This window comes from Uranotaenia lowii, chromosome 1 (assembly GCF_029784155.1).
Source record: "Uranotaenia lowii strain MFRU-FL chromosome 1, ASM2978415v1, whole genome shotgun sequence".
NCBI classification, from domain to species: Eukaryota; Metazoa; Arthropoda; class Insecta; order Diptera; family Culicidae; genus Uranotaenia; species Uranotaenia lowii.
Window position 1 is genome coordinate 23,810,307 of NC_073691.1, and position 22,243 is coordinate 23,832,549.

At 37.3% G+C, this 22,243-nt stretch overlaps 2 protein-coding genes and 1 long non-coding RNA gene across 3 annotated transcripts in view; 1 reads left to right on the top strand and 2 right to left on the bottom strand.

The window, feature by feature from the left end:
- LOC129755374 (LIM domain transcription factor LMO4.1) overlaps positions 1–22,243 on the top strand; it is a 57,935-nt gene that overhangs the window by 19,006 nt on the left and 16,686 nt on the right. Inside the window, exons 2-3 of the mRNA XM_055751824.1 lie at positions 17,806–18,140; positions 18,214–18,339. Of these exons, the coding sequence (XP_055607799.1) occupies positions 17,806–18,140; positions 18,214–18,339 (461 nt within the window). The remainder of the gene's footprint in view (positions 1–17,805; positions 18,141–18,213; positions 18,340–22,243) is intronic.
- Positions 46–1,832, bottom strand: LOC129755382 (uncharacterized). Its single transcript, XR_008739250.1, has 4 exons — positions 1,391–1,832; positions 800–1,333; positions 492–743; positions 46–413 (listed from the first exon to the last, which is right to left on the bottom strand). It is a non-coding gene; the product is annotated as an uncharacterized LOC129755382 (long non-coding RNA).
- On the bottom strand, positions 10,983–12,056 carry LOC129758522 (uncharacterized). Its single transcript, XM_055756040.1, has 2 exons — positions 11,683–12,056; positions 10,983–11,622 (listed from the first exon to the last, which is right to left on the bottom strand). Exons 1-2 carry the CDS (start codon positions 12,054–12,056, stop codon positions 10,983–10,985), a joined length of 1,014 nt encoding a protein of 337 aa, XP_055612015.1.

Here is a 22,243-nt window from a genome sequence, read left to right on the forward strand (position 1 = left end):
TTAAAGCTGCTGCAATGAATGGCAGGTCTTTCATATTGTGGACAACAATCGAGGGATGCTTTCAAGTATTAACCATTTTAATTAAATACGTCATTTATCATAGTACTAGCAAAATTTAACGACGTATGCCGAATAAAAAAAACAATGGGAACAATCAAATTCGCTCAAAGCCAAGGAACCTTAAGTTACAACAAATTTTCTCCTAAACCAGTCTATTCCATGGATTTTGAAGGTGAAAAAACGTTCTTTCATCACACGTTGGGCAACTGCGCCTAATGCAATCGAAGTTCAAGTTTAGTTCTTGAATTTTCTTGTATACAACTATCTTTCGCACCTAGCTGGATTCTAATTTGTAGCATTAGTCACAGTGATTGATCCTTTACGGTTGTGAAGCAGGAAGTACAGTTCCAATCCTTGAATAAGAAATAAAAATATATTGAAATTCAAAACATACTATTCTTGTATAAAATTATTCTTCAAGATGGCCTTACCCAGTAACGGTGGACAAACTTTTTCATTCCGAGAGAATTTACGATTTTCAAAGGTTTCTTTCCAACGCAAAATTCCAACGTCTTTTCGAATGATTTTATGTCTGGGGCCTTTTCATCGTTCGACCTTTGGGTAGAATTGAACTTTTTCCGATCTCAGATATATATGTTCAAGTGCCTGAACCAAATGTCGATTCTTTCAAAATATCGATAACCATCCACATATTAGAGTCACGGCACGGCAAGCACTTATTACTGTAAAAAAGGATATTTAGATACATAGAACACATTAACGTAATAAATTAACTTACATTCCAGCCTCCTTACCAAAAAACTTTATAATTTAGCCGAAAATAGCATCACGGCTGGCTGAAGACATAATTAAAATTCAACTTCATTTTTCGACCGTATTTAGATGTTTTTTCGACCCTTGCATATGAAGCACGAAACATCATCTTCTTTTGAGCATGCAGGCTGATTGTTGAAAATTTTGGTTGGTCCCGGAGCAGCTTTGGACAATTTTCGACCGTTCCATCCATTGGATTTGTTTTAACTATCCAGTTTTTCATAAAACTTTTCTGCACTCCGATTGTTTACTCCTTTCCGGATCACTTGAAACTGAAGAGAAGCAAACTTGTATAATCGTGAACTGATTGTGTCCATTTGAACAATCGTATCGATTAGAAGTTTGAATGACATAACAGCTCCTGGTGGGGACTCGGGCAGAGGCGAAGGATTTTCCAATAGGTACCACTTAGTGCTTTCGCCCGCAACGGAACAACACTGCCTTTTACAAAGTGTACTAGTCCTAGCGTGTAGCCCTTGAAACGGAACCTGGTGCAATCCTGAAACGTTAAATTTGATAAGAATCGGATGACTAAATTTCTGGGGGACAAAATTACCTGAGCCTCTCTGGATCTGTGATTGTTTGGTCTTATATCGAGCCATGTCCTTCCCGATTTCGACATGATATGAATGGCAGAACGGAGCACAACAAAGAAACAGAACCGAAACACAAAAACGTAAACAAAATATCATGCACCGCGTGCTTTTGACGTCTCTCTTTTGATACTGAAATGGGTGCCAGGCGGATTGAATTTTCTGATGTGGAAATGAAAATTATTGGACATGTTTATAATTTAGGACACGTAATTTTGTCACGACCTGTAAATCTACGGTAAATGTCTTGCTCCTTTTTGTTACAGGACGTTTGCTGTAATGTTAAAGGATTTTCTCTTATTTTTCAAACAAACTTATTTAAATTTACATGTATTTTTAGTTACCGGCCGTTTTATTTTACAGGTCATCATTTTCAATGTCATGTAATAGTCATTATTTTTTTCTGTGTAGAACCAACAAATCCTGATTGGGGCCCGCCAAGAAAGCCGTGGCCGGTGAGTTCATCCCTACCGAAGAGCTTGGCAGACAAATTTTACGACAAACAAAGTGGGTATCCTTCGTTCCGAAAAGGGCGAAACTACAAGTCGATCGTAAAACAAACACCCGCCGCGCCGACTTTTCCCCGAAGTCGCAGAGTTTGAGTTCTATTTAATTAACCACTTGAAGAAGTTCACCGGGTAGGAGGGAGCAACGACAACGACTACGACGACGATGCGGGGAGGCATAAATTTGTCAAGCTTGGTGGGAAAGGGGGGTTTGCCCTTTTTATGATCCATCTCCACCGGGTTTTTTCTTCTCCAGCAGGTGTCCTCCCATAGCCGCAGGGACAAACAAATCTTAACAGCAGGGGGTTATGCCCTTATCACATACATACGTACATACCTGCTCGTATTTTGGTTGGACTCCGGCGTCTTTAGCCAATTTTCCCCGGGTTTCTGAGGAGGGTTAAGCATCGTAAAAATTCATGACCCCCTGCCGAAGCTAGTTCTTCAGCCATTTGTTCAGCCAGTCCTAGTTAGAGAAAGATTCGCGTGTCCGTCCACTTTTGATAATTGTCGTTTATCACGCAAGGATATTTGTTGCATTGCTGGCTGGAAAAAGTTGCTCGTGATATTTTGTTTGTGGTTTTCACTTCTCTCGGGTAGGGGAAAGGTGAAAACGTGTACCTTGTTATGGTTATTAGGGCCATAAATGGACAAGTTTGAAGTTTGAGGTTTTGTTGGTTTATTGTTCAACCTGGGGCGGTGTAACCATTTGTTGGATGATTGTTCGAAGGAAGTTAAGGGTGACGGGACTGGATAACAGCCGAATGCTTTCGCCCAATTTGCATAACAATCATCTACAACTGAACTTAAAAAGTTTAGATTGCGAGTATTCACAAAAATTCACAAAATCTGATTGAATTTGTCTAAAACACAGCGAAAAATATCCATACTCTACTGTCACAAATTATAAAAATACAATCAATGAAGAGAATCAAACCTTCCAAGACAAATCTAAAGTACATGTAGGCCGATTTATGTAGTATCACAACCGTGTTTAGGGATGAATGACAACTTGCTGTTAAATTCCCGGAAAAAGGTAGTATCACAATAGAATGTATAGTAAACATAAATTACCGAGTTCGGTAATTATTTTATCGAATTTCCAACATGTGGATTTCGGTAATCTGTTCGGTATTTTTTTCATGCCCGATAGGTGACAGAAATGATCATCTGTAGAAATTTTTACAGATGTTAACGTGAGAGCTCGCTCTTTTACCGAACAACTGGGAAGTGTTTACCAAAATGTCTGTGTTTATTACCGAGAGGCCGGTTGATTTTAACCGAAAACAATTAAGGCCTGATACTTTAAACCTAAGGAACCATTCGCATACCACGTGGACAGGTTTCTAAAGGTGAATAAATATCAAGACGTTCAAATCAAAATCTAAAAATGACAAAGCTTACCAGTTTAAGTTTAAATAATAAGAAGCCACTTGAAAGCAAGTGATAAATATAATAATTTAGAAATTTCAAATTTTTAGAAAATTTTTAAATCAGGAAATTTCTATTCGGATTTTTTTAATCAGCCATTTCTAAAATAAAAAGGCAAAAAGTGGTGTTTTCTAACTGTCAAATTATAGGCATTTAAAAAAACTTTTTCAAATATGTCCACGTGGACATCCGGGGAGGGGGGTAGGGGTTTGCCAAATGTCCACACTTGTCCACGGAGGGAGAGGAGGGGGTCAAAAATTTCGTTTTTCTATCCACGTGGTATCTGAACGGCCCCGAACGTTATTATCGAAATGCCTGTAATTATTACCCAAATGTCTGTAACAATTACAGGAAAACCGTATTTTTTTGGTTTTTTAAGTTCGGTAATATTTACCGAAAAACAAGAATGTTTACCGAAATACTATAATTATTACCGAAATACCAATAAATGTTACTGAAATACTACCTAAAAAATTGAAAAAGTTCGGAAACTTTTTCCGAAAAAACCGGTAATAATTACCAAAAACTCGGACATTTTAACCGAAAACTTGGTGATTTTTACCGACAAATCGGTTGTTTTTGTCTGAATATTGGAAATTATTAACGGAATACCGGTAATATTTACCGAAAACTGTACAATTTTTGGTAATTTTTACCGAAAATCATAGAACGTTCAGGAATTTCAGCTGAAGATACACAGCGATACTTTATACCGAACAATCGGTAGAATTTCCGGTAAAACTAATGTTATTACCGAAATACTTGTAAGTATTACCGAAATATCTGTAACAATTACCGAAACACCGCAATTTTTTTAGACTTATGGTTTCGGTAATATTTTCCGAACAACTTTAATATTTTACCGAAATATCTGTAATAGTTACCGAAATACCAGAAAAAAAAACTTAATGATCGGTAAATATTACCGAAAAAAATATTCAGAAGTTTTTCTCCGAAAAATCGGTAATAATTATCAAAAAAATCGGTCATTTTTACCGCAAGCTCGGTAATTTTTACCGACAAATCGATTGTTTTTGCGTGAATATTTGAAATTGTTACCGAAATGTCGGTAATATTTACTGAAAACTGTAAAATTTTCGGTAAATTTTACCGAAAATCGTAAAACGTTCAGTGATTTTAGCTGAAGTTGCACAGCGATACTTTTTACCGAACAACCAAATGTTTACCGATAAACATAAGGTTTTATCGAAATACCTGTATTTATCACCGAAATATCTGTGAAACTTATCGAAACACCGTAAATTTTTTAGCTTTTTAAGTTGGTAATATTTACCGAACAACAGGAATATTTTACCGAAATATCTGTAATAATTACCGAAACACCAATAAATATTTCTGAATGATCGGTAAATATTACCGAAAAAATGAAAAAGCTCGTAAATTTTTTACGAAAAACCTGTTATTATTACCGAAATACCAATAAATATAACTGAATCATCGGTTCGAAGTATATCTTTTCCTAAAGCTATTGATCTTCGTCTATATTTTTTTTTATTTTCACATTTCCCTATCCATCTTCTATCTTTTCTTCAAAAAGTGAACTAGATATAAGCACACAATTGTAATCAAACAAAACGAGTTTGGCTCCTTAAAGCCTAAAGGTATGAGTGGTTTCAAATAAAGAATTAACAAAAAAAAACTGAATCATCGGTAAACATTACCGAATAAATAAAAAGGTTCGGATTTTGTTTACGAAAAACCGGTTATAATGAATGAAAAATCTGTCATTTTTACCAAACTCTCGGTGATTTTTACGGTCAAATCGGTTGTTTTTATCTGAATATTTGTAATTATTACCGAAACACCGGTAATATTTACCGAAAACTGTAAAATTTTTGGTTATTTTTAACTTTTTTTTTTTGTTTCGATTATAGTCGTTTTACCATATTTATGGCATTCGCGACTTTATCAACTTTACAGTTGGCGGATAGTTATTGAAAAACTCATCCGGTACAACTGTGTTCGATATTTACTCTTGGGCTCGAACTCACGGACATCGGCTCAGTAGACAACAGACTTGCCAACTGAGCTATATCACAAGCCCAGGTTATTTTTAACGAAAACCGATAAACGTTCAGTGATTTCAGCTGAAGATGCGCAGCGATACTTTATACCTAAAAACTGGTATAGATATACCTAAATTTATTAGCGAAATACTTGTAATTATTACCGAAATATCCGTAACACTTAGCAGAACACCGTATTTTTTTTAGCTTTATAATAAGTTCGGTAATATTTACTCAACAACAGGAATATTTTACCGATATACCTGTAATTATTACCGAAATATAAATAAATATAACTAAAACATCGGTAAATATTACCAACAAAATGAAAAAGTTCTGTTTTTTTTTCAAAAAACCGGTAATAATTACCAAAAAATCGGTATTTTATAACAAAAGCTCTTTACCAATTTTTTTTTACCGAAAATCGAAATACGTTCGATGATTTCAGCTGAAGATGCACAGCATACTATGCTCTGCATTTGGTAAAGTTACCAAACGTTCTACGGTTTTCGGGTAAAATTACTGAAGGTTTTACAGTTTTCGGTGAATACCGCCATTACTTTATTTTTCATTTCCAATTTTGAACACCTGAACCCTTGATACACAACCTTTATCAAGATTTAATATTACAAAACAAAAACAATTGAATGAAGATTTTCATTTGAAAATGATAAGAAATTACGTCATTTAGTTATTTTTTTAATTTATTTGCAATATTAAAGGCAAGATTTTAATAAATTCACCTCATCTTCATCAAACACCAAACCGTCATAAAGATTTTCTCGTCGCCATCTTCTCGAAACTCGTTACTTGAAAAATTAAAAAAAAAATTATGGGCGAGTTTCGAACCAAAACGAAGCCTTTTAGACCCCAGGGTTTGAGAAATTAAAAAATGATACCAAATCGGCTCAGTCCAGTGTCACAATCTCTGCATTGCAGCTTAAAATAATCTCCCATCAACTCGACGATGGTGCCTTAATTCCGATCTGTTTTGGTATACTTACGAAAGACGCTTGATGTCGTGACAAAACGCTACAGCGACATTTCCCCGCCCGTCAGGGTGCCAACAAATTAAGTTAACAAATGACACTTACCAAACAGATGCGTGTTTTCTTAGGGTTGCGCTTCCATATGTGGATCTCCTGCTTAGAAATATGGTTTCAAACAAGAATTTTCTAAAAAATAATGAAAATAAGCGATGGAACTTTAATTTTATGTTGAAAAAATGGTGCACGCATTTTAACCTTCCAAAGCCGTTCGCTAAAAATCCGTTTCGGGGAAATTTGAACTGTGGTTTGATTTCGTTCTCCTGGCTGCAAATGTTAACCGATTTTGATGATATTATATTCATTGTCTAGGTAATTTATTCTAATTACTCAACATTTCAAAATAAAGTTGATAAGTATTACCAGATTATCAGAAACTGGTCCAGAATGTAAAAAGTCCGAAAAATCAATTTGATTTTTAAAACACTCATAACTTTTGACAGCTTTTCTGTATTTAACTGTTTTATTAATGTTTGAAATCGTCAAGAATCCATCTATCCAACAATGTATAGATATGTTGGGGTCCAATGAAAGTGTTGACCGCTATGACTAATCTTACGGTAGAAAATAATCTTACTTTAAAAAAACACCATCCAATTTTGGCTTTGCATAGCTGTATTTCATTTCCCAAAGAACCGATTTTCAATACTCAAATTTTAATTTTTTGGCGTTGATTTGATCATTATTTTCATAGAACATACTTGGTCTGTCAAAATTACCAGTTCACCAGTATATTGGAATGATGATAAAGATGTTTGAAATGTGCGCTTCGGGTCATATTGACCCGAACGGCTTTGGAGGGTTAAATAAGCCTACTAAGACTAGCTGGTAAAGTTGTTTTTTTTTTAAAACGGGTTCATGCTCAATTTTATGCTGCACTACAAATCTTCTACATTAGATTATTTTTAAATGAAATATGTTGTTATATTTTTTAAACTGAAACACTCTTTTGGAAAAACTACAAACTAAGATATTGTAAATGGTCAGCATACCCTATATAATGAGCAGAACAAATCTCCCGAAGGTTGCAACTGTATAGAACACTCACGACGCCTACTTGGTGAACTGAAATGGATTCGAAGTTTCCTCCTCATCTCTAGTACAGATAGTTAGGCGGGCATGTTTGTTTGTTTGTTTGTTCCTATTATTACATCATTAGCGTCATTAAGGGGGAGCAGCAAATGGAGTTTTTGTCATTCAGTCTGGCGTTTAGGCTTGGAAAAAGCGCGCCGAGGAAGAGCGTCGAACTATCTTCGCCTGTTTTCGAGAGGACGAGCGACGACGTAAGTAAATACCTAGGCGTTAATTGTGTGGTTCCCACTTACAACTAGGTATGTAGGCATCCGGTGAGTAAATAATAGTTGATCTAAACATACGGGTTGACGCCAGGTTGTGTGAATGGATTTGGATTTGTTTTTTTTTTTCGTTGTTGTTCTGGAGCATTCCCAAATTCATATGTATTTTTGGGACCATTCGTTGAAGTTCGGGTGAACATCTGTCACAGGGTGAGTGCCGGTGTGTGGTCGATTAATCGGCTTTCTCACGGATATATCACTTTTTGTTGTGGTATACATTCACAGGAATCCATTAGCAATCAGGCGTGAAAATACATGACACCCATTAGGGTTACCTAATGGCGTTGTTTGTTCGGCATGAATTTGGCAGTTTTGTTTGTAGCTTCAACTGCTTCCCCTTTGAGGCAGCAGAGATTTTTTCATTCTTAAGTATTGTTTAGAAATTAATTTATTAAGTAACTCGTAGGAAAACCATAGACCCTGCCGCCTTCCTTGTTTCCAGAACTCACCTTCAATGTAAATCGGTAAGCTCTTTTTTGGAACTTCGACGCAATAACAACGTGGAACTTTCGAAGTCTTATGAGAGTCAGATATTGTAAAAAAGTCCCTTAGGTCTCAGAATTCTCAAGAATCTCAAAAATCTCAAAATTCTCCATTTTTCAATCAACTCAAGAATTTAAGCGTCTAGAGTGTCCAATGATTTACAAAACCTATTGAAGCCTCAAGACATTCAGGTAACTTCCACAGAGCCACATAACTTTAAAGTCTCAAAAGCTTCAAGAAATCCAAGCATCTCTAGAGTCTTGAAAGTCCCAAGAGTCTCAAGAATCTCAAAAACGTCAAAAGTATCTAGAGTTTTAGTAGTGTAACGAGTCTCGAGATTTACAAAAATTGTTGTTCCAAGAAGATCAATATTTTCAGGAGTCACAGAGGTTTCAAGAGTTTTAAAAAAGTTTTAAAAAGTTTCACCTTTGAAAATAACCTCCAAGAGAAGTAAAAGTTCAAGAATCTGAAAAGTCCCAAGAATCCCCGTATCACGTATCCCCGGAAGCTTGAAAGTGTCCAGAGTTCCTAGAATCTTAAGAGACTAACGAATCCCTAGAGAATCTCTACAATCTCACAAACCTTGAGTGTGGGTGTATAAAGCACCTCCTTTCAGGTTCAAAAGACTAGTTGTCAGCGTTGCTAAAGTCTATTGAAAGAGGTCTCAGCAATTTTTTTTTTGTAGTTTGTAGTTTTTAAATGCAGTGAGTATTTTGGGGGTTGAGCTATTCCTCTGGAAGGCGAAAACGTCCACCAGAAGGCGAAAAGCACGCAGCCATCAGTTCCACTAGTCACCACCAGAGACCACAAGCTACCCAGCAGAGCGAAGGGGCGAAAAGGCGATAATGCGAATTGAATTTAGACAATCGGCTGCTGTCCTAAAGCCTGTGATATGAACGGCCATCGTTATTTCAAATTCGAACGTTGGCGAATGAACTTCGGAAGAAATATTGAATATTGTGATAAGCTTGAAGTCACATATTCGAAAAAAAGGTAAAAATTAGCCATTTTGCTCTCGCCATCGTCATCAACTAAAATTTGGATCCTGTATTTAGGATCTCGCTGTTTTTGGATGCAATTTTAACCGCTACAAATTTCAGAGGAGCAGGCGTTGACTTGCCAGGAACGGACGCGTTTTTTTTTTCTTTCGTCTCGTGAAAATTTGTTCCGATTTGTGAAATTGATAAAATGTGAAGAAAATTATTATCAAATTATGGTGTAAATAGTGCACAGCGTTTGTACTTAGCATAAGCCGTCGAAAAGACGATCCTTTTCGTTTTAATTCGTGTTTGAAAATGGTTTCCGGAAAAAAAAGTTGAAAATTGGAAGAGTGCGCTGGATAGCATCTTTTAAGTGGTGTCTTTAGAAAAAATGAAGGTGCTGTGCTGCAATTCTTTCGCTTGAATTAAGAACAATTAATGGTGTTTTAAAAAATTGTTTACTCTAACGAGTGTTTGAGCCCAAATAGCTGAAATATATCACATAAAGAAATGTTTCGAACCATACTATCTTTTTCGTATTCCCGAGTGTGCGTTGCATCGCGTTATTTCGCTCGGCCCATTGCCCGGCCCCATGTTTTTTTTCACGATTCGGCGTTAGTCTGAAATTTATCCGAAGCTTGAAAATAGTTTAATTTGAAATGATGTTTGGATGATGTCAGGAAAAAAAGCGTAAATGAATGGGTGCTTTAATTGTGATTTATGAAATTGCATGGACCATTGTATGCCGTCGGTGAATGGCGACTTCAACGTCGAAACGCTCATGAACGATTGTGACGTAGCAATCAAAACATTGAAAAAACTGATTCTCACACTCATGCAAGGGCACTTTTGTCCCCACCTATAGATAAACCACATAGGGATGGACCTACTACTATTATCAACAAGGAGCACTTTTTAGCGTGCTTCCAACGAATTGTCCCTCGGAGCGTATAGTACTGGTGGTCCACGCTCCTTCTTTCCTTTTGATCCTGACGTCTCTGCGTTCTCTGCTCCACAGTGGGCCCGGCCGGTTTATATTTTATATTATTTTAATGTTTTCATGTTAACATAATGGAAAACATGAACAAAGAAAAGAATAATAATAATAATAAACATTTATTATTCTCCGGGATCAGCCTTAAGTTCTGGCTGTGGAAGTAGGATCAGTGATTAGTGATTAGTGAAATATTAACCGCTACAAATTTCAATCCACCGCAGAGTCGTTGCCGTTCAATCGGATTCAATAACGAACCCACAATTTGAAAACGCCGTTGAACCGTTGCCGCTTTGGAGGTTACGTCCGCCGGTTCAATAGAGGTCACCCCATCGCTTCCGGATTCAATTCTGTAGGGTCTAGATAGGTGCTAATCCGTTGGTTTCGTCGCATCGTTCCGTCGCTAGTTCGAGTAAATTTTCCACTGACGAACTTGATCCGACCAGCAACACTTCCGGAAGCTAGCTGTTCTGCATGGATGCCGGCCTTTCCGCCTAAAAGCTGGCATTACTCTCGCCTGTACGCTCGCATTTTTGCCTGGGCACTGGCGTTTCCGCCTGGGAGCTTGCATTTCTGCCTGAACCCTGGCGTTTCCGCTTGGTTATTAGCATTTCTGCCTGGACCCTGGCGTTTCCGCCTAGGAGCGGGCATTTCTGCCTAGACCCTGACGTTTTTGCCTAGGCACTGACGCTTCCACCTGGGAGCTGGCATTTCTGTCTGGACACTGGCGTTTCTACATGGGAGCTTGATTTTCTGCCTGGACACTGGCGATTCCGCCTGGGAGCTGGCACTTCTGCTTGGACACTGGCGATTCCGCCTGGGAGCTGGCATTTCTGCCTGGACACTGGCGTTTCCATAGAGCTGGAATTTCTGCCTGGACACTGGCGTTTCCGCCTGGGGCTGACATTTTTGCCTGGACACTGGCGTTCCCGCCTGGGGGTTGGCATTTCTGCCTGGACGCTGGCGTTTCCGCCTGGGAACTGAAATTTCTGACTGCATATTGGCGTTTCCGTCTGGGAGCTGGCATTTCTGCCTGGACACTGGCGTTTCCGCCTGGCATCTGGAATTGCTGCCTGGACACTGGCATTTCTGCCTGGGAGCTGGCATTTCTGCCTGGACACTGGCGATTCCACCTGGGAGCTGGAATTTCTGTCTGGGCACTAGCGTTTCCGCCTGGGAGCTGGAATTTCTGCCTGGACACTGGCGTTTCTGCCTGAAAGCTGGCATTTCTGCCTGGACAGTGGCGTTTCCGCCTGGGAATTGGAATTTCTGCCTGGACACTAGCGTTTTCGCCTGGAAGCTGGTATTTCTGCCTGGACACTGGCGATTCCGCCTTAGAGCTGGCATTTCTGCCTGGACACTGGCGATTCCGCCTGGGAGCTGGAATTTTTGCCTGGACACTGGCGTTTCCGCCTGGAAGCTGGCATTTCTACCTGGACACTGGCGTTTCCGCCTGGGAGCTGGCATATCTGCCTGGACACTGGCGATTCCGCCTGGGAGCTGGCATTTCTGCCTGGACACTGGCGATTCCACCTGGGAGCTGGAATTTCTGTCTGGGCACTAGCGTTTCCGCCTGGGAGCTGGAATTTCTGCCTGGACACTGGCGTTTCTGCCTGGAAGCTGGCATTTCTGCCTGGACACTGGCATTTCCGCCTGGGAGCTGGAATTTCTGCCTGGACACTAACGTTTCCGCCTGGAAGCTGGTATTTCTGCCTGGACACTGGCGTTTCCGCCTGGGGGCTGGCGTTTCTGCCTGGAAGCTGGAATTTCTGCCTGGACACTGGCGTTTCTGCCTGGAATCCGGCATTTCTGCCTAGACACAAGCGATTCCGCTTGGGAGCTGGTATTTCTCACATCTGGAATCTCTGCCCATTCACTTACTTTTTTTATGAAAATAGTTTTTTTTGAAGTGAGCACTAAATATTTACCAAAGCCGGCCGCCATTTTGATCCTTGGTTGGATTTCTTTTGAGGCCACTGAGGAGTTCCCTCCTTTAATCACGATAAAAATTATACCTGCAGTTAACTATAGACTAAAAAATCTGGCAGGATTCGCCAATGTAAAAATTCCGTTTCTATTTCTGGAGGGAAATTTACTACGACCTCTAAGTTAAACTGTACAACGTTATTTGACGGTTTTTACGCCATGACGTGATGCGCGACGAGTAGAACCTGCCTGACGATTCGCGAACGAGTGTGACGACTCGGGAAGGGATGCCAGATGTCGATTGCCATATAAACACGATAAATGATATGGTTTTAGCCATCTATTACGCTAGAACTTACACTCAACTGCTTCGCAGCTACATCGCCGCGCCGACGCCATTGGACCGTTTTCGACCTCATCGAACCCAAGGTCTGGCCCGATGATCAGTACCAGGTGGTAGCCGTAAACGGGTCAGATACCCATTTTGGTACCTCATATATTTAAAGTTCTGGAATTAGAAGCTTGGATTGTGCTCCCCAATAAATGAAAGTTGCAGTTAGAAGATGGAGTTGTTGTTTTCTTCCGAATATTTCCAGCATTTTGATTTTTGATTGGCAAGCTTGCCGACCCTAGGGATTGTTTAGGGAATCTCTGGGACGCCTGCCGATTGACTAGTGGCTAGTCTTACATAGTGTTAAAAAAGTCGTGAGTTTAGATTCGAGAGGCCAGAGCTGGGAGTCGAAAGTCACAATCAAAGCACGAAAGACAAGCGTTTAGAGTCCAGCGTAAAAATAATGAACCTATTTTGGCCCAGAATCCGTCTAGAAACGGTCTGGGATCTGACCAATTTTAGTCTGTCACTAGAGCACTGAATTGATCCGAATTTAGTCGGTTCTCTAGTCTGTTTTCGGACCGATTCACGGGTTGAACGGACCAAAACCCGACCGATTTTGGTCCGATTTTTCGATCCGGGTCGTTGAGTGTCGATAGTCGAGAATGAGTTTAAAACCCGCTTTATAAAATGTAGCTGGGTCTTTTTTAAGGCCGAACGGAAGCGTATAAACTTGTATTCACTATTCATTCCACTTATTCCAAATGTTGTAAATTTTCCTAAATTGGCTAAACCCCCTTCAAATGGTGGCCCAGGTCGTCCTCAACTGTCACATCACATCGCGGCACATTCTTTCGCTCGGTTTCAGCCAATTAAATCTGTGTCAACCGGGTGTGTGCGGTGTAAAGATTCAATTTACCGGCAACACAGCCACCGCAACTCTACGTCCAGCTCTAGTACTTTCCGTTTTTTTTGTGTTTCCTGACCGGTGAGGACATCTTCAATCGCTACTAGACGATGGGGACAGGGGAAAATGTAAGGATAATTGAATAACACTCGTCGTCGTCGTCGTTGCAAAGTCAGTCATCTACCCTGTCCTATCGTTTGGGCACTACTGTGTGGTGAGATTTTGGCCGGTTTGTTGATATTCTGGTTGCGACTTTTTTTTCTGGCTGAAAATTTGACTTGTGTTTTTTTTTCAGTAACGTTGTGTCCAAATTCGTTGACAGTTCGTCCAGTAGCCACAGCCAGAATGATGTTTGAGTAATGCTTGGACTCACTAGGTTTAGGAGTGGGCGAAATTGCTTACAGTGTTTTTTTTCTATACGATTTGGGGTGAAACGTGATACACCCGGAATAGAGAAAATGCTAGACTCGGCCTCCATGATGTGAGAGGAATTTTGTTGAATCTGATGATGATGACGACGTTTGCAATTAAAATAATTAAAAAAGAGCTGTGACCAACCTGCAATTTGGGGTTGGACGTTGGCAAACTCCTGTTAAAAAAAATTTACCGAAAAGGGAGATGTAAGGTGTTCTTGCCCGTATCAGCACTTTCCAAACGCCGAATGTATGTGCAAGAAAATGAAGGATTTCACAGGCAGAACCGGGATTGGTGCAGCAGCATAATGGCGGTGAACGGTGCAAATAATGTCATTTGATATCCCGGTCACAAAACGACGGACGTGGCGCTCTCGTCCATTTTGGCGCTGTTGGTGACAGCTGGCGTGTTGGACACAAATTGGACACGGAATGAAGCAACCAGCTTCCGATGGCAATTTGCAAACGGAGGCTTAAAAATAGGTGTAATTCAATAATCGAAATTATTACACGCACTCAGTCACTTTTCGTCATTCGTTGCTGTCATGTTGACGGATCGGAAGGATGGTGTATATATTTTTTGTTTTTTCTTTGCCGGGTGCTAAATACCGTGCAGCAATTTTCGCGTCATCTGGGTGAACAGCGGCATTCGTTCAATTTGTCTGGTTCTGGTTCTCCGTTACTGTTTTTTGTCCAATTCTGAATTGGAATCTTTATAGAAATCCACAGCACTGATTTACATTATCACTTTTCAAGAGTATTGGATACAGGTTAGCATGATGAATTTTCTCAGTGTTGCACGCAAAATTTTATGTACGGATTTTTTTTGCAATCTAACTAAACATATTTCATCACAATTCATTACAATTTTGTTCCGAAATCTGAAAAGATGTAACATATGATATCAACAAAATGCGTTGAATCGCAACATCTAAAAGCAAAGTTGGAGAAAATTGATTGTCAACAGTTCATCTAAAATTGATTAGCTCCGGGCAAGGTGAAGAAGAAGTTGCTTCTCAACCAACTATTTCGGTCACACAATTCCGTAAATTCTGGAGTGAGATGGGGACCATTGAATTTCAATATTTAATAAGGATCAAGTGCCATCAATTTCGAGACGTTGGTAAACACCGAAAATTGTTTCTCGGGTGACAACACCAAGCAGAAGAATTCCGGGTTCAAGAATAGTAAAACTATTTCGCTGCTCATCACAAATTCATCGCCCTCGAGTCCGTCCTTCGAGTGGAGAAAATTCAAGTTTGTGTGAACGTTATTATCTCTGTGGAAGGAAATTTCCTACCGTTTCTCAAACGTCCCAAAATTGTTCTCAATCTCAAAAGATTGGGAGGGGGAAGAAAGTGGTTCAGACGATATCGAGGAAGCTAATACAAAGGTAAACATTCCGTCGAGAATTCCGATATCTACTCAGCTGCCGCAACCGCCAGTGAAATGCCAGCTTTGAACTTTGTTTTGGTTTGTTAGCTCTCGGGTGAAAGTTTGGAACCCGTGTTCCGGAAGGATAAACGGATGAAATAATCCAAAAATCGCCAATAGAAACATAAATTTTTTTATTTTTTAAATTGTATTAGATTTTTTTTCAAGCGTGTACATCACATCTCCCCTAAAAAGCCAAATTTTTGTAAACGTGCTTCAAGCAAAATTGAAGTTATATTATGTTCATTCGTCTGTGTCAGTTCCTTTCCACGATCCAGGAGAACTCTTATCTTTTTTGACATATGGACGATTAGTCGGTGGAGTGCTAATTCATGTTTCAAATTTTCCCCGGAGCAAGAGCAGAAGGGTAAAATATTTCGAATATTGGCTGCCTTATCTCCCTCAAGCTTAACCCAACCCAAAAATTCCTTCACCTTACTGACTGACGAATATGTATCACTTTGAAAATTTCTCAACTTTCCAAAGCGGCTGGCCACTGTTTCAAGAAGTTTTATTCATCATACTAAATCATCCGGCGTTGGGATTCAGATTATTTGATGGTGGGAAAAGTTTGACAACTATTTTACCATCGGAAACTCCTTCGGCCACAAGGAGCAAATTAAATTTTGAAGATTTTCCAAATCCATGGCAAATTTCTGAGTGGGTTTTCGGGAAAGGTGTTCTATATCAAAGTTTACGAGAATGAGAAACATCAAAGCAGGCTTTGGGGTTTCTGACATTAGATGCTTAATTTGAGGTGGTTTGGTTTGATTGATTTTTGAACTTTTCAATTCAGAAGTTTTGTTTTTGAGCCCCGGGGAATTTTGGGAAGTTTGAAAACCGTAAGATTCAAAATTTACCATTTCAACCAATTCAATAAGCTTAACAATTCGAAATAATTTAAAAATATTTGCACTTTTGACAAATCTGATTATTTTTTCCACTTAGCAATTTTTTTATTTCCCGATTGGTCACTTTTGTGATTTTGATATTTTTAACGATTAAACAATTTGGCCAGGTTGTCAATTTTGACAATTTTTACATTTTGACAATATCGACAATTTTGACAATTTTGACAATTTTGACAATTTTGACAATTTTGACAATTTTGACAATTTTGACAATTTTGACAATTTTGACAATTTTGACAATTTTTACAATTTTGTCAATTTTGACAATTTTGACGATTTTGACAATTTTGACGATTCTGACAATTTTGACAATTTTGACAATTTTGACGATTTTGACAATTTTGACAATTTTAACAATTTTAACAATTTTAACAATTTTAACAATTTTAACAATTTTGACAATCTAGGCAATTTTGATAATTTTGACAATTTTGGCAATTTTGACAATTTTGACAATTTTGTCAATTTTGACAATTTTGACAATTTTGACAATTTTGACAATTTTGACAGTTTTGACAATTTTGACAATTTTGACAATTTTGACAATTTTGACAATTTTGACAATTTTGACAATTTTGACCATTTTGACAATTTTGACAATTTTGACAATTTTGACAATTTTGACAATTTTGACAATTTTGACAATTTTGACAATTTTGACAATTTTGACAATTTTGACAATTTTGACAATTTCGACAATTTTGACAATTTTGACAATTTCGACAATTTTAACAATTTTGACAATTTTGACAATTTTGACAATTTTGACAATTTTGACAATTTTGACAATTTTGACAATTTTGACAATTTTGACAATTTTGACAATTTTGACAATTTTGACAATTTTGACAATTTTGACAATTTTGACAATTTTGACAATTTTGACAATTTTGACAATTTTGACAATTTCGACAATTTTGACAATTTTGACAATTTTGACAATTTTGACAATTTTGACAAATTTGACAATTTTGACAATTTTGATGATTTTGGAATGTTGCAAGTGATTTTTTCAGACTTTTTTGTTCCCTAACATGAGTAAAGCAAACAATCATGAGTGCTTTTCCATTTTCTGTTGTTGTTGATCAAACTCCTTCGCAACCGTCAGCAATTTCCTCGGACTATTAGATTTATAGTTCTTCGTTCAGGCTGCACGTGCTGCTTGCAGCAGTTCTTCGGTCAGCACACTGAAAAAAGTTTTTCCGTACAAAAGCGATAAATTTTCCGTTGAACAACACAAGTTGTGTTGTTCAACTGATTCTGTGAAACGAAAAAAAAGGCGCAGACACGCAGTTAATTAAAAAGTCGTTGTTTAAAGTTTTGTTTGGATTTTTTTTCGAAATCGGTGTTCTCCCCTTTTGCCAATCAACATCGGACGACGACGACGACGGAAGTGTGGCGATCCCGTTTTGGTGAAGCACTTTTTTTTTCTGCCACGTTTTGTTAGCTGCAGAAACCAACCATTTATCGCCTCCATTAGACGATGAGAAAAGTTTTTCCCGGTTGCCGTTTTGTTTAGTGCTTTACCTTGACTGCTGTTATCTTGAGAGTTTTCCCTTATTGTTTGAGAAAAATAAAATAAAATGTTTTTTTTCTCAACAAGACCTTTTTTCTTTGTTTTTTTTTCCTTCTAGATGATGACGATGGACGTCACCAAGCCGGAACCGCCATCGGGTGCGGCCGGCCTAAGTGGAGGCAGTGTTGCCAGCGTCAATGGGAATGGAGCCGCTCAGGCGGCTAGCATTCAGCAGCAAAGTGGAGCCGCCGTCAATGGCGCTGGAGGTCCTCATCAGCAGCTGTGTGCCGGATGTGGAAAACAGATTCAGGACAGGTTCCTGTTGAGGGCACTGGATTTGTTGTGGCACGAGGATTGTCTCAAATGCGGCTGTTGTGATTGTCGGTTGGGCGAAGTTGGTTCCACACTTTATACCAAAGGAAATTTGATGCTGTGCAAAAGGGATTATTTAAGGTGAGAAATTTGTTAAAATTTTGTAAAACACTACTTAATAAATTTTATTATTATTATTTTATTTTCTTTTCAGGCTTTTTGGCAACACTGGCTTCTGTGCGGCGTGTAACAAAGTGATACCGGCATTCGAAATGGTCATGCGGGCCCGGAACAACGTCTACCACCTGGAATGCTTCGCCTGTCAACAGTGCAATCATCGGTAAGTTCACAGAATTTTCTTTAAAAAATAATGATCAACTTTACTCAACTATTTGAAAGTTTTTTACAAAAAAAAAATGCCAAGAGGAAATCAGAATGGCAATTTTTTTTTCCTGTGTCACTAATGAGTCTTTTTTTGTGTCATTTATGAGCCTTTTTTGAAACATTTTTGTGGCAATTACAAAAATGACAAAAATGACAAAAATGACAAAAATGACAAAAATGACAAAAATGACAAAAATGACAAAAATGACAAAAATGACAAAAATGACAAAAATGACAAAAATGACAAAAATGACAAAAATGACAAAAATGACAAAAATGACAAAAATGGCAAAAATGGCAAAAATGACAAAAATGACAAAAATGACAAAAATGACAAAAATGACAAAAATGACAAAAATGACAAAAATGACAAAAATGACAAAAATGACAAAAATGACAAAAATGACAAAAATGACAGAAATGACAAAAATGACAAAAATGACAAAAATGGCAAAAATGGCAAAAATGGCAAAAATGGCAAAAATGGCAAAAATGACAAAAATGACAAAAATGACAAAAATGACAAAAATGACAAAAATGACAAAAATGACAAAAATGACAAAAATGACAAAATGACAAAAATGACAAAAATGACAAAAATGACAAAAATGACAAAAATGACAAAAATGACAAAAATGACAAAAATGACAAAAATGACAAAAATGACAAAAATGACAAAAATGACAAAAATGACAAAAATGACAAAAATGACAAAAATGACAAAAATGACAAAAATGACAAAAATGACAGAAATGACAGAAATGACAAAAATGACAAAAATGACAAAAATGGCAAAAATGGCAAAAATGGCAAAAATGGCAAAAATGGCAAAAATGACAAAAATGACAAAAATGACAAAAATGACAAAAATGACAAAAATGACAAAAATGACAAAAATGACAAAAATGACAAAAATGACAAAAATGACAAAAATGACAAAAATGACAAAAATGACAAAAATGACAAAAATGACAAAAATGACAAAAATGACAAAAATGACAAAAATGACAAAAATGACAAAAATGACAAAAATGACAAAAATGACAAAAATGACAAAAATGACAAAAATGACAAAAATGACAAAAATGACAAAAATGACAAAAATGACAAAAATGACAAAAATGACAAAAATGACAAAAATGACAAAAATGACAAAAATGACAAAAATGACAAAAATGACAAAAATGACAAAAATGACAAAAATGACAAAAATGACAAAAATGACAAAAATGACAAAAATGACAAAAATGACAAAAATGACAAAAATGACAAAAATGACAAAAATGACAAAAATGACAAAAATGACAAAAATGACAAAAATGACAAAAATGACAAAAATGACAAAAATGACAAAAATGACAAAAATGACAAAAATGACAAAAATGACAAAAATGACAAAAATGACAAAAATGACAAAAATGACAAAAATAAAAATGACAAAAATGACAAAAATGACAAAAATGACAAAAATGACAAAAATGACAAAAATGACAAAAAATGACAAAAATGACAAAAATGACAAAAATGACAAAAATGACAAAAATGACAAAAATGACAAAAATGACAAAAATGACAAAATGACAAAAATGACAAAAATGACAAAAATGACAAAAATGACAAAAATGGCAAAAATGGCAAAAATGGCAAAAATGGCAAAAATGGCAAAAATGCAAAAATGACAAAAATGACAAAAATGACAAAAATGACAAAAATGACAAAAAATGACAAAAATGACAAAAATGACAAAAATGACAAAAATGACAAAAATGACAAAAATGACAAAAATGACAAAAATGACAAAAATGACAAAAATGACAAAAATGACAAAAATGACAAAAATGACAAAAATGACAAAAATGACAAAAATGACAAAAATGACAAAAATGACAAAAATGACAAAAATGACAAAAATGACAAAAATGACAAAAATGACAAAAATGACAAAAATGACAAAAATGACAAAAATGACAAAAATGACAAAAATGACAAAAATGACAAAAATGACAAAAATGACAAAAATGACAAAAATGACAAAAATGACAAAAATGACAAAAATGACAAAAATGACAGAAATGACAAAAATCACAAAAATCACAAAAATCACAAAAATCACAAAAATCACAAAAATCACAAAAATGACAAAAATGACAAATATGACAAAAATTGAAAAAAAAAAATTTCTTTAATAATTACAAAATTAAAAAAAAAAGAATAATATGGGACAGAAATACATTAATTTACAAAAAAACGAAAATTTCAAAGTGTTGACAAAATTCTCAAAATTGATATTATTTGCAAATTGGAGTTATGAGTTCTTCTATATTAAATCTTTTTCTTCATTTTCATGGTATCAACACCTTCGATTTTCTGTCTTCGGCAGGAAACGAAAAAATCCTGAAAATGACATTTAAAATTCCACCTTTCCTCGGGTCCGGAAATGGCTCTTGAGGGAAATCAGAAAACCATTTCTGAATTGAATTCTCCGTCCCTCCTTCTTCCGGAAGCATTTTTGCGTTTGATGAATATCTAATGCAAACTTGTGTCACTGAGCCTTCTACTGAGCTGACCTTTTGTTTTTTTGCCCACCCTTTGAATCCGGTTCGAAGGACCAACTACCCAACTAGAAGGGGGTTTCTTCGCTTAATAGCATCAACGATTTATCATCCACCGCTTGTTTGAGTTGTCATCGTTTAGTGGCGCGTGGAATTTGAAACCCGGTTTTTTGAAGGGTTTCTGTTGATTTTCGGCAAAAGTAGACTTCCAGTTTCAAAGCAGGACGACACAAATGTCAAAAGTTTGTGTGGAAAATTGATTTTCTGACCAAATCGTGGGCGCGCTCTCTATTCAAAACTACATTGGAGGAGAAGCCCCGGGAAACATTGTCATTTTTCATGCCGATGGTGCCGCATTCAAATCAGGATTCCGGGATCCCGAGCTTCGTGCCGGGTGATTAATGATTGACCATCCGTTCGTTTTGTTTGTTTGTTGGCTAACCTGGGTGAAAAATGGGTCTTTTTCGGGATGAAATTAAGACATTTAATTGTGGTCGGTCGGTCGATCCGGATGATTTTCTTTTGTTGGACGTTCTCGTACAGATTTTCCAGGTTAGGGGGAAGAAACGTGATTGAAAGTTTCAATTCTTCTTGAGGGTTCCTTGAAATGTTTGCTTTTGACAGTCGGGTTTTTCTCAGTGTTTACTCTGGAAGAGTTGCCATTAATCAAAAACAATTTATAATAAAAGGTGGAAAAATTCGAAAACTAAAATTAAATCAAAAACATAACCAATTGAAAGGGAACATAAAATCTCACAATCTGGCGCCAACCAGCCAACAATCAATAATGTTGTGCTGTTTGCCCAAATGACACCGTGCCGTTGAATGTAAATGATACGTAATTACCATCAGCGCTCATGCTCAACCCAGATTCATCCCCCCTTACTCCCAGACATTTAGTTGTAGAATCAACAAACATTTTGAAAATTACAGTTCACATTCCAAAACGTGGATCAAACTCCCCTCTTCTTCGTCCGAAAAACGGGAACAAATGGACGATGAGGACGAAATCTGTCCCCCGGAAAACCGCAAAATATGAATGATATCCCACTCTTTGTGTTTGCGGGATTGGCAGTTGTTGGTGCCTGCTGCTGGCTGATGCCAACTCCTAACTGCCTCGGAAAAGTCGTCCTCAGCACATCATCATCATTCCGGTGTCATCCCCCCTTACTTTAATTTATTTGTCAAGGATTATAAATCAAATTAAAATAATATTACTCGCTAGGATAGTTTCGAATTGTTTTGGGCTGCCTTCCTGGATTTGGGTTGTTGCACACCAGTTTTTCGTGACACCCCTCTCGTCGGTTT

Coding starts and splice junctions, on each gene's coding strand:
- LOC129758522 (XM_055756040.1), bottom strand. CDS start 12,056: ATGCCGGATTCCAGGCAGAAACGCCAGTGTCCAGGCAGAAATTCCAGC. Junction 11,623..11,682: donor GCGGAAACGCCAGTGTCCAG/GTAGAAATGCCA, acceptor TCCAGCTCCCAG/GCGGAATCGCCAGTGTCCAG.